Genomic DNA, 13,146 nt, shown 5'->3' on the forward strand with positions numbered 1-13,146 from the left:
GAAATGTAACAAAACTCACAGATAAGGATTAAAACAAACAAGTCCAATACCTAATCTGGCAATTCTGGCAAACTTTTATTTTAATGAACGTTTTTAGAGATAGTAGAATTGCATTCTTTATAGAAATGCAGAGATTAACCTAGCAGGAGTACATTTTAGTGCACAGCAGAAAAGGAGTTTTTCTGAAGTACACAATGGCCTTGTATTAAAAATCCCATTTGTCATGTTTTGTTTTAATGGTAAAGTGGTAAAGGCAACACTCTTATGGGTGAGAACTTTGGGTCTATTATGGAGGTAAATGATGTTGCTCTAAAGTCTTCCATGACAAGGTTAAAAGGGCTGCGAGGAGCTACTTAGTTTCTTATTTTTCCATCTAAAATAATTCTCTGCCTGTACTTTCAGACAATACTTCTCAATGCTTAATATACTTTCTGTGTTTCAAATAAAACAGTCCCCAAACAAATGTTGCATTGTGTCTTCTTTGCATCCTATATTAAATTTACTTTTATTATATCTAATGTAATTTTAATAGTCTCCTATGGCAAGACAGTGATATTAAATGTGGGAATAAAATGTCCATGTTACCCCCTTGAATTTCTAATACTGCTTTTTATCTGAAGGCTCACAGCACCTTCATGCATATGCTCATTTGTTCTTTCCTTGAGCTTTGATGTGAGCAATTTATGGCTCCGATACCAAGGTACAGCATTGTTAAGGGAATTGAGTTCACTGACAGAGTCCACATTATACATGGTAAAGATGTTTCTATGAAGCCAGGAACATTCCTTCCCTCCAGCCCAGCTGCCTCCAAGGAGAGTGAGTTGGTGTCTGGGGTGGAGGTGGGGAGCCTCCAAGGAGAGTGAGTTGGTGTCTGGGGTGGAGGTGGGGAGCCTCCAAGGAGAGTGAGTTGGTGTCTGGGGTGCAGGTGGGGAGCCTCCAAGGAGAGTGAGTTGGTGTCTGGGGTGCAGGTGGGGAGCCTCCAAGGAGAATGAGTTGGTGTCTGGGGTGCAGGTGGGGAGCCTCCAAGGAGAATGAGTTGGTGTCTGGGGTGCAGGTGGGGAGCCTCCAAGGAGAATGAGTTGGTGTCTGGGGTGCAGGTGGAGGGCCTCCAAGGAGAGTGAGTTGGTGTCTGGGTGCAGGTGGGGAGCAAGTGCTGATAACATTTATACTGCTCTTGCCCTTTTCAGGCTTCTTCTCCCTTACCTGGACCCCATCAGACGCAGGGATGTAACTTGCCCTTTTAAACGTGTCTGTCACATTTCTCAGGATTTCCACAGACACCAGAAGGTCACCTGCATAGAAATTTTTCCTCTGGGTTAAATCCAATAGTGTCTTGGTGACCTGGGACATTCCATCACCTGCCAGCATCCGCTGCCCCTTCGCAAGGTGCTCTTTAATCTGTTATAGCCAAAAGAACAGAAAACACATCAGAACCTCCATTACTATTTCTGTCCATACCTTCACCAAGTAACAACATTTAAACTGTTCAGGAAACTTTAAAATAATCTTGTAACGCTTAGGATTTAAAAGCAGTAAATTTTATATATCCTACAGTTAATGGGTTAACAACCCACCATGCAAGAACTAATGTGAAAATTATGTATCTTTGTCAGAATTGGCAGACTTCTTGCTTTCAATTAGAATACATATGCAATAAATACATTAGGGGAAAATATATTTTAGGAGTAGAAAATTTTCGAAAATTATTTGTATGTGTAACAAATCTAGGAAGTTATTTAGGAGGGCATGCTTGTGATCCTAGCAAGTGGGAGGTTGAGGCAGGACTGTGAATAAAGACTAGTCTGGGCTACTTAGTGAGTTCTGGGCATGCTCAAGTGACACAGTGACCACATTCAAACTTAAGAACACATAGATTTGGCATAGCCCAATCTTCTCAGTTTCAGAAAAATCTGTAAATGTTTGAGGTTTAGTATCACACAGTGGAAAGTTAGACAATTCTAACGTTCTTTTTTAAAAAAGATAATGTCATAACAAAAAAATGAAAAATAATAAAAGTCAAAACAAAACAAAAACCCTTAGTAGCAGAAGGAACTTCGGCGATGTATAATTTCAATTAGTTTGATGGCTGAAGAATTGGCTGTCATTTTTCATGTGCTACTGATGTTATAGTGAAGATATAAGAAGAGAGCGGCTGGGTACACCATATAATAAAGGCAAGGTATAAAAGGGAGGGAGAGCAAACATCCAAGAACGGCTAATCTATACCACAACTACACTAAATCTGTAATTAAACTGACTTAAAAATAACAAAATAAGACAGCATACGGCAGGGAAACATTAAAAAAGATTAAGTTGCGTTACTTGTGATTGACAATTTTTAATAACATGTCCCAAATCCTGTACAGTATAGTTATCAATATGCACTGATATTTTCTAAAAGCACAAGTTTTCTATTGTTACATTTTAAAAAGTATTATTTTTCTAATTTTTGAATTGCTTAAAATATAAATTATTTTCACTTATATATATATATACTAAATATATATTATTTCATATACTAATTATATGTATGTGTGTATGTGTGTGTGTGTGTGTACTGTGACTCTTATGGAATATACATGAAAGCAAGAGGAAAACTTGGAAAGGTTGGTTTTTGTCTTCCTCCTGTGAGAACCAGCAATCAAACTCAGGACTTGAGACTTGGTAGCACACACATGGAACTCTAAGTTATCTTGCCAGTCTTAACACCTGGATGGGGTATTGGTTTGTATGTGCTTGGCCCAGGGATTGGCACTATTAGGAAGTGTGGCCTTGTTGGAGTAGCTGTGTCATTTTGGAGATGGGCTTCAATACCCTCAGACCAGCTGCCTGGAAGCTAATCCTGCTGCCTTCAGATGAAGATGTAGAACTCTCAGCTCCTCCTGTACCATGCCTGCCTGGATACTGCCATGCTCCACCTTGATGCTAATGGAATGAACCCTTGAACCTGTAAGCAAGCCCCAATTAAATGTTGTCCTCATAAGAGTTGTCTTGGTCATGGTGTCTGTTCACAGCAGTAAAACCCTAACTAAGACATGTGAAATCATTGTTCTGGTCTTTGCCTAGCTGTAGTCTCAATGTCACTTCCTATGGCATGAAACTAACATGTTCAATCATAACACACACACACACACACACACACACACACACTTAAGTTATCAGATGGACAATTTCCCTTGGACAAGAGCTCACTGGTATACCACAATGCCAACTACTGAGCTATTTGCAATTTTCCATTTTGGTCATATGTTGAATACTTCCTTTTACTGTGTATATTCACACACACACACACACACACACACACACACACACACACACACACGAGTATATTTAGTATATTCTATTCTATTTCTTCCTTTGTCTCTTACAAAGCACCCAGATTCATTCCTTATGTTTCTGACTAGGCAAGCAATATTACTTTACACTCTGTGCTGTGTCTGGAGAAGATGTGTGTGCCATAGATCTTATGGGTGTTTCCCCTCAATAAGTCGAGTCACAAAGTTAATCTGAACCTTTAAGAATAAAGCATTCAGGCAAGAATTCAGTTTGCAATACAAACAGTTATTGAAGGCACTGGATGGACCATCCAATCAGAGCTGCAAAAGCCAGCCTTTCTCATCTGTGTTAGCAACACTTCTAGCCTGAGTCAGTATTAAATTAGCATCACTGCCATCTGACAGCTGCTTAGCAGGCTTATGTGGAATGAGCACTGCTCAGTCCAGTTCTTAACAAACAGTTACTCAGATCATTCTAGCTCTCAGAATTGGCAATAATTAGCATCTTTCCTGACATTGTTACTAAAAAGTACCCACCGAAAATACTTGCAATTCATAGGATACTTACATTCATAGGATTGGCATTGAGAATAAATTGTGCTCAGAGATACTCATTCTTTGTAACACATGCTAAATTGCAAGACACTTTCTAGTGTATTGATTGTGAGCACGCCATGCAATCATTCTTAGAAATCCTTCTATCTACTGAGTTTCTAGAATAGCTGCAGTTCTAAAACTTATAATTGTGAGTCTGGCACTTGCTACTTAGGAGCACTGGAAAGACTTCTGTTTTCTAGGATCTTTTGATTTGTCTGTAACACTGAGAGACAGTCAGTCCTGTTGTGGTGACTGTGTTAATAGGTTGTACTTCTCCAGGATTCAATTTCCAATTCTCTTTGATTAGATAATGCACACTAGTCTAGAACTGGTCTCTTACATCCAGTTCAGTAATTTCTTCATCTGGCTTTAATTGGCCATTTACTCTAATTATTGATTACAGTGACAATGTATCCTGTTACACCATACTTTGAATACAAAATCCCTCTTACCCACCAATGCTATGTGTGGTATGAGATGATTCCTATCTCATGCTAGGATTTGAGAGTATGAGATGGTTTCTAGCTCATGCTAGGATTTTGAGAGGTACTGGAAGTTTTTTTTAGAAGATTTTAATGGAATGAGGTTTTAGAAATGTTGCTGGGAATGTGTTTGGAAAATTGCTTGTCACTGGCACATTATCTGTATTCTTGAATTTCTATTTACCACAGGATGGGAAGACTTTCTGTGCCCCAAGTTCCCAGTCATAATCATGACATCCATTTTTTGGCAATCATACCAGACAACTATGGCAAGAAACTTCGAGCCAAGACACTCTTTCATCCTGCAAGATGGTGCTTCTTCAGATATGTGCCACAGCAATGAAAGCTCGATAACATATTAGTAAATGTTAGGCTTAATTTTTTTATTTTCTCTTCCATTATTTAAGCGTGGTTTTCCTCTCATCTCTTCTTTTAGACAAATATCCTTTTTTATTTTTTTGTTTATACATGCATCACTAGCTCTCTTGATTTCTACCTGTGCTGGGTTTTTACCCACAGGTTGTAGCTAATACAATGGGCAATTCTTATAAATCTGTGGATTGTTCTCATCCTCTGGTTTGTGAATTATCTTGTAGACCAGTGGCAGGTGTTTCTCCAGCAGGGAAGCCTTCAGGCAGTTCCGTGATCCTGTGCCAGTTCTTGCTGATTACCAAGTTAATTCCATTTGTTCTCAGTTCATGTTAGAAATTTCAAGTTTCTAAAATTGATTTTTTTCTTTCCATTCCCCAAATTCTGAGTCACACAGTTCATAGAAATGCCCTAGATCTGAGAGTTCACATATTTTTTCTTGCCTATCAGGCCAGGGTAGCAGCAGGGTGTCTGATTATTGTACGATCCCTAGTAGAATTCCTCTCCTTCTGTAGAAGGGGTCCTGGAATTGTTTCCATGAGGGATTTTGAATCTTAGCCTCCAGCAATTGTAGAAGGCTCACATATAACCTGATACCCCCGTAGCTTCATTCTGTAACTGGCCCCCTTTTGTTTTGTTTTTCCTTTCACTTCTTGTATGTACAGATTTCTCTCTTTTTAGCTCAGCTCTAATTCTGTTTGTGAGAATAACTAGCCACCATTCAGCATGATCTCTGAAAGTCAGCTTTGTGTAACCCACAATGCCAAAATATCTGCTAATCTTCTAGTGACATCTTCTCCAAACTATTTACCACTTCCATAAGAAATGGCATGAATCTTGTCTTCGCTTCCTGACTTAACCTCTTCCCTAATTTCATAGGCTGTTGCCAAATCTTCTGGATAGATTGTTACATTTCTTTTCTGCTTCGTGAAATGTACTCAGATAAGTGTAATCATGACATGATGTCTACTTTTATGCCTCCTTCTGCCTTACATCATTGTCATATTTTTGCATTATCTCATCCATTCTACTAGACTCTGAACTCCTGAAGGACTTGGAGCACACAATCATCTTTGAGCATCCTATAAACTCTTCTGTGTAGTCTGTCACACAGACATACCTGTTCTATGTGCCTGCTAAACTGAAGTGAGACTAAAGTAAAAATGACTTCCCCTTTCTCTGCACAACTGTACTACTTAAGCATTTGCAAGATAAAGGTGGCAGCTGATAAACATTCAGTGCAAAGGGATATGTAATACTGGAAAACATTTATCTGACATAATTGCCTTGTAGAAATAATATTCCTGAGAGGGGAACATATCAATTTTTTTATCCAATACCAAATGATTAGAAAACATGTACATACAAGTAAGATTATAAAGACTGAGCAGACTGTATTTATGTATTCAGACATACATATACACACATGCACACACATATATGCACATATATTACACATGTGTGCATATGTGTGTATATATAACAACAATTAATGGAAAGAGAGGCCTAACATTTGAAAGTCAGTGAGGAGTTGTATATGGAAGGGTTTGGAGGAAGGGAACAGGATGGAGGGAATGGTAATTTTAAAGTCAAATAAAGACATAAAATTAATTATTAAAAGAAATCCAACAGATGTGAGTATATAGGGAATTTTAGAATTTGGAAATCTGATTCTGAAAATTATGTGTCTAGAGTTATAGTAATTTACTTTCAATCTTTTAAAAATAAATATGAGAAAAAATGTTAAACCAAGTCCCTTCTACGTGGTTGGTATGGGACTAGAAATGTTTTAAGAGATATTTTAGTTTTAACAATATTTAACATCTTAGTTACTATAGTTATCCACAGTTCTACATGTAGACAACAGAACCAGTCAGATGAGCTGTCTACCAGACTCCAGCGCTCCTGAATAGTGCTGGTGCCAACAATTTTATGAAAGCAGTCTGAGCCAAATCTATCTTTGAGGTATTACCATGATTAACTTATAGTTCATAATACATTTTCATCAAAAATTACCAAAAAATACTTAACTATTTAAATATTATTTAAATTCCTTGCATTTAAAAAGTTTAAATATTTTTTCCTCATGAACAAGGTAAAAAGTATAGAACTTTAACAATTCAACTATATTGTTGAAGTACTTCTAATTATTTGAGCAGCAGTAACAATTTCAAAATATAATGTGTAATTATTCTTAAAACTATTTGTCCAGAAGAGTTTGGTTTATTCAAATAATAGTTCTACTCACATAAAGTAGGATGGGGCAAATATTTGATTTTTTTCTGGAAGATAACTATCAATCATCTTAATTTATCCACCTGAGCATGTCAGAAATATTTTTGTAATTTTAACATTCACTTTTAAAATGATAAATACCAGGAATTCTTGTTGACAATACAACAGTGACAGATGTTTGCTTCAAAGGACAAATTTAACATTTTCAGGATGGGATAGCACATGAAATTGTTAGGATTCATAGTTCTGAAAGATGCTTCCTTGCTCTCTCTAAGGAGAGCAGTGGTGCATGCTGGTCATTGTTTATACAGTGGGCAAGGTTCTGCAGTAAAGCCTTTTACTCCACCTTCCATTGCATGCTGCCCACTGCCTGCCACTGTTGCCTCCATTGTGTCAATACTAAACAGAAAGGTCTATCATAGTTTGTTTTCACATGTAACACACTGGATATATCATAATGTTTATACTATTCCATCAGCAATCCTACAGTCCATCTTTAATGTATATTAAAAATTCTTATAGCTCTGAGTGGCTTCAATTAAAGGACATATACATGAAACTTCTTTCCATAGAACAGTCATCTAAATATATGTCTTTTAATTCATTTAATGACTGTGCCAATATTGTAAAGATCAAAGTCATTCACTTGATAGTGCTTAGATATCTATTGGGCTTCTCATAACATGGTATCCTAAGTTCTAGTATTTAAATGCTGGGGAGTTAGGATGAATGTTTCAATGTTGCAATGTTGCTGAGTGGGTACTTGCTCCCAAGTCTGATATGTGAGTTAGATCCTGAAAAAAGGACTTTGAGTAGCCACTGTCTTCTAAAGAAAGTTGACAGACTGGAGGTTGGGAAGAAATCTGGATCACTGAGTGAAAAACCCATGAAAGTCACATATAGATTTTCTATACCTGCAAAGCTAACTGGATAGCTATACATCAGCTTCCATCCAAAGCCTGTAAGGTGAATAAATGAAAGATGGGGGATTAAGCATATGACAAGTGCTCCTAAAGTTCCATGTATAAAAGGTTTGGTTTTTAGCCCACAGCACCATTAGGAGCAAATGGAAGCATTAAGAGATGGAATTTAGGTTCAAAGAATCTTGATCCTTAGTCTCATGCATTTTAAAGATTTATAATGGGACTTTATACAGTCATAATATAAAAGGTGACAGACTATTTACATTGTCATAGGACACAAATCAAATGAACAAGCAACTATGGACTGCAGCTGGGTAGTAAAGTAAACCCTTACTCATTTTATTTTGCTACCTCTGGTTGTCTTTATTTAATACACACTCTTACTAAAACATCAAAAAGTCCTGTCCAACATCAACCTCTGATTGGAAGAAGACAAAATCTTTGAATATATTAGAATAGCAAGGAAATGGTATATGAGGTATCCGTGTAGAAGACCATGTGTAGGGTGCTTAGTCTATTGAAGGTGGATACAGTAATTAAGAGGTAATTGGATAATACATTTTCTGTACTATCAGAGATAACAGGGTAGCTTAAAGATCCCTTAAAGGTCCATGTTTAAAGGCTTGGTCCCTAACTCACAGCACCACAGGGAACAAGTGGAAGCATTAGGAGCTGGAATCTGGGTGGAAGGACACATCTGTAGAGTGTCATGTGTGGAATGCTTAGCCCACAGCAGGTGGATATGATAATTAAGAGGTAACAGGATTATGGTACTTGCAATGGATACATTCACAGATGGACTCTGAACTTTGGCAGTTGGTAAAAGACGTGACTATGTTGGGAGGAGCAGTTCAGTGGAATCATGCTTTGACCGGTTTCTGATTTCTAGGATTCTCTCTTGTGCTGCTTTCTGTGTATGGGTCACCATTAGGTGACCAACTCTGCTTCATCTTCCTTCTATTGTGTCCAGCCTAGTGAAAGATCCTAGAAATAGGGCTAACCATGGAATGAAGCCATTGAAATCATGAGCCCAGGTAAACATTTTTTTTTTCCTTGACAAGGATTTATCACAGTGATAGAAAGTTAATCATTATAGGATGGAATGCTTCGTCTTGAACAGAGCACAGTCTTGATACACTACAATTACATCAATGAACTGCCCAACATTCAATAAAAATGTTTAGATATGCAAAGAGACCAGAAGATCTGTCTGGTAGGAATGGAGAAAGGAAAGGAAAAAAAAGAGAAATAAGACAGAAAAAAAGTATCCATATATTAGAGGTAGATGATAAGAAACCTAATTAGGTATTACTAAAATCTGAAGAAAACATAGAAAAAAACAAACAGAAAAATAGTTTTCCTGCTTTATAATGGAGAATTCCAAAAGGAATATATAATATACGTCTATATACAAAATAATTCTAGAGGTCAGTAAACTTCAGCCTGCAGTTGGAGTTGGGTCCATTGCTTGTTCATTAGCTGAAACATAGCCATTTCCATTTCTTTATATATTTTTTGTTAACATGAAGCAGAATATTCAGTGTTATCAGAATCTATATAGTGTGTCATGGTAGTCTGAATGGGAAGGGCCACCATAGATTTGAATAAAACAAAGGGCTCTTAGATTTGAACTGCTTGATCACCAGAAAGTAGTACTTTTTTTTAAAAAAAAGGGTTAGGTGTGATCTTGTTGGAAGAAATGTGTTACTGGATATAGGCCGGCAGGTTTTAAAGAGCCCAAAACATGCTCAGCAGCTTCTTCTTTGTGCTGCCTTCATATCAGGATGTAGAACTCTTGGCTACTTCTCTAGAACCATGTCTGCCTGTGTGCAGCCATGCTTCCCTCCATGGTGATAAGGGATTAAGCATCTGAAACTGTAAGCTAGTCCTGATTAAGTGCTCTTTTGTAAGAGTTCCTGTGGGCATGGTATCTCTTTGCAGCAATAGAACACTGACTAAAGATACATGTGACGTCTCCTATTTTATCAAATTAGGAAAGAATTTTGATTGTTCCATTGTCCTATATTCATTTGGAACAGTGAAAACTCAAATAACAGAAGAATTTATTAGAAGATTGTGAAAATGGTATAAAATTGACATATGCATTACTTACAACTCCAGGATTTAAATACTTTAATTCAAATCCCAAAAGGTCACTATATTATTTTTATTAAAACAAATGAACTTCTGCCCATCTTGAAAGGAGTTAGATCCTGACACATTCTTGTTCATTATGACCTATGTAGATGTGGCTGCTCAGAGCCAACCATTGGACTGAGCATGGGGACCCCAATGGAGGAGTTAGGAGAGGGACTAAAGGAGCTGAAGGGGTTTACAACCCCATAGGAAGAACAATATTAACCAACCAGACCCCTCAGAGCTCCCAGGGACTAAACTACCAACCAAAGAATACACATGGAGGGACTCATGGCTCTAGCTGCATATGTAGCAGAAGATGGCCTTGTTGGACATTAGTGGGAGGAGAGGCCCTTGGTCCTGTGAAGGCTCAATGCCCTAGTGTAGGGGAATGCCATGGTGTGGAGGCATGAGTGGGTGGGTGGGGGAACACCCTCATAGAAGCAGGGGAAGGGGGAATGGGATAGGGGATTTCTGGGGGGCAGAAACCGGGAAAGGGGATAACATTTGAAACGTAAATAAAAAAGATTCAATAAAAAAAGGCTGGAATAAATAAATTAATATTGCCTTGTTGGCGGGGGGAGGTTATGCTCTGTAAGGTTCTATGGCATTGCTGAATACTGCAATAATTCTATAGGAGATGAATCTGGCTAACTCTTGAAGATTGGCAACCTTACTGAAAATGCAATCAAATGCTTGGTCTTAAATAGTTAGCACAAGAGTGTTCACATTTCTACAAGAGATGGTGATAAACTAGAAATACAGGAGAATGGAGTCAACCAGTGTTGTAATTAGTATTAAGAGCAGTTTACAGCCAGGCAGTGGTGGCACACACCTTTAATCCCAGTACTTGACAGCAGAGGCAGGCAGATTTCTGAGTTTGAGGCTAGCCTGGTTTACAGAGTGAGTTCCAGGACAGCTAGGACTACACAGAGAAACACTGCCTCAAAGGAAAAAAAAAAGAGTAGTTTATAATAACTGTACTGATATCAGCCCCAGTGGTCTTTGAGTGATCTCTTATTGAATCAGTGACAAGAACTCTCATATGATTATAACATTCACCCAAGAATTCTGATCTCTCCTCCTGCTTCCTCTGCTACATGCTATGTTCTAGATTTCATGCAAACATTTATAAAGAGCACCATAGGTAGTTCTTGTTTCTTATGCTAATGCACCCTGTCAGTATTTGAAAATGCAAGGCTTGGGATAGTTGCTCTGTCTGTTGGTACTTGTTCCTAGTTTCTCTTTGCTCATTATAGAAATAATAATTTTACTTACTTTTCACCTTACTTATCTTCTGCTTTATAGCAACCTACCAGGGATATTATTATTATATCTTTCCCACAAGGAAGATGTAATAATAAAGTAGACTAACAGTCCTTTAGGTAATGTGCTGAAAATGTGTGCAGTGAAGTGATTGGCAAGATTGTGACATGTTTGTGTGGGGAATGGGAATTTGGCAACGAAGAAAAATTCACCTGTAGATAGGGTTTGAGAGGACAGAATAAACAAGTCTATTCTTAAGTTCTCTTTTGTACAGCCTTTCTCCTGTCTTGGATTCCCTCTTTGTCCCTTTTCAGCTTTAACTCTTTTGCTCTTTTTTTAATTTATTTTTTTAATTAGGTATTTTCTTCATTTACATTTCAAATGCTATCCCTAAAGTCCCCCAGACTCTCTCCCCAACTCCCCTACCCACCCTCTCCCACTTCTTGGCCCTGGCGTTCCCCCATACTGAAGCATATAAAGTTTGCAAGACCAAGGGGCCTCTCTTCCCAATGATGGCCGACTAGGCCATCTTCTGATACATATGCAGCTAGAGACATGAGCTCCAGGGTACTGGTTAGTTCATATTGTTATTTCACCTATAGTGTTGCAGACCCCTTTAGCTCCTTGGGTATTTTCTCTAGCTCCTCCATTGGGGGCCCAGTGTTCCATCTAATAGCTGACTGTGAGCATTCACTTCTGTGTTTGCCAGGCCCTGGTATAGCCTCACAAGAGACAGCTATATCAGGGTCCTTTCAGCAAAATCTTGCTGGTGTATGCAATGGTGTCAGATTTGGAGGCAGATTATGGGATGAATCCCCGGGTATGGCAGTCTCTAGATGGTCCATCCTTTCATCTCAGCTCCAAAATGCAAATCAAAACAACCCTGAGATTCCACCTCACACCAGGCAGAATGGCTAAGATCAAAAATTCAGGTGACAGCAGATGCTGGCAAGGATGTGGAGAAAGAGGAACAATCCTCCATTGTTGGTGGGATTGCAAACTTGTACAACCACTCTGGAAATCAGTCTGGCAGTTCCTCAGAAAATTGTACATAGTACTTCTGGAGGATCCTGCAATACCTCTCCTGGGCATATATCCAGAAGATGTTCTAACTGGTAAGAAGGACACATGCTCCACTATGTTCATAGCAGCCTTATTTATAATAGCCAGAAGCTGGAAAGAACCCAGATGTCCCTCAACAGAGGAATGGATACAGAAAATGTGGTACATTTACACAATGGAGTACTACTCAGCTACTAAAAAGAATGAATTTATAAAATTCCAAGGCAAATGGATGGACCTGGGGGGCATCATACTGAGTGAGGTAACCCAATCAGAAAAGAATTCACATGATATGTACTCACTGAGAAGTGGATATTAGCCCAGAAACTTAGAATACCCAAGATACAAGATACAATTTGCAAAACACATGAAACTCAAGAAGAACGAAGACCAAAGTGTGGACACTTTGCTCCTTCTTAGAATTGGGAACAAAAAACAAAATTGGGAAGGAGTTTCAGAGACAAAGTTTGGAGCTGAGATGAAAGGATGGACCATCTAGAGACTGCTCTATTTTTAAAATACCACCAGTGAAAGGAGAACAGAAACAACATCCATAAATCAAGACTCAACCTCTTTGCTATCTATTCCCAGGAAGTCAAACTTTGAAGGATTAGATAAACTATACCTCCAGAGTCTGTGCATTTGTTTAACAACAATTTGAGAACAATGACAGAGGATTTCGAACAGAATTCTAAGAGAAAATCTATGCCTATAACTTCTATTTCTGTATAGAGGGTCTTTCATTACAACACTATTGTTAGCCCTTTTCAGCCCTCTTCATGCCTTCATTCACCTTTTTTC

At 38.3% G+C, this 13,146-nt stretch overlaps 1 protein-coding gene across 4 annotated transcripts in view; it reads right to left on the reverse strand.

Moving 5' to 3' along the window:
• The window catches only part of Adgrb3 (adhesion G protein-coupled receptor B3), a 767,297-nt gene that overhangs the window by 419,246 nt on the left and 334,905 nt on the right, over positions 1–13,146 (reverse strand). For all 4 annotated transcript variants that reach the window (NM_175642.4, XM_017319555.2, XM_006495818.4 and 1 more), the window contains one exon: positions 1,204–1,398. In NM_175642.4, the coding sequence (NP_783573.4) occupies positions 1,204–1,398 (195 nt within the window). The remainder of the gene's footprint in view (positions 1–1,203; positions 1,399–13,146) is intronic.

This window comes from Mus musculus, chromosome 1 (assembly GCF_000001635.26).
Source record: "Mus musculus strain C57BL/6J chromosome 1, GRCm38.p6 C57BL/6J".
Lineage (NCBI taxonomy): Eukaryota > Metazoa > Chordata > Mammalia > Rodentia > Muridae > Mus > Mus musculus.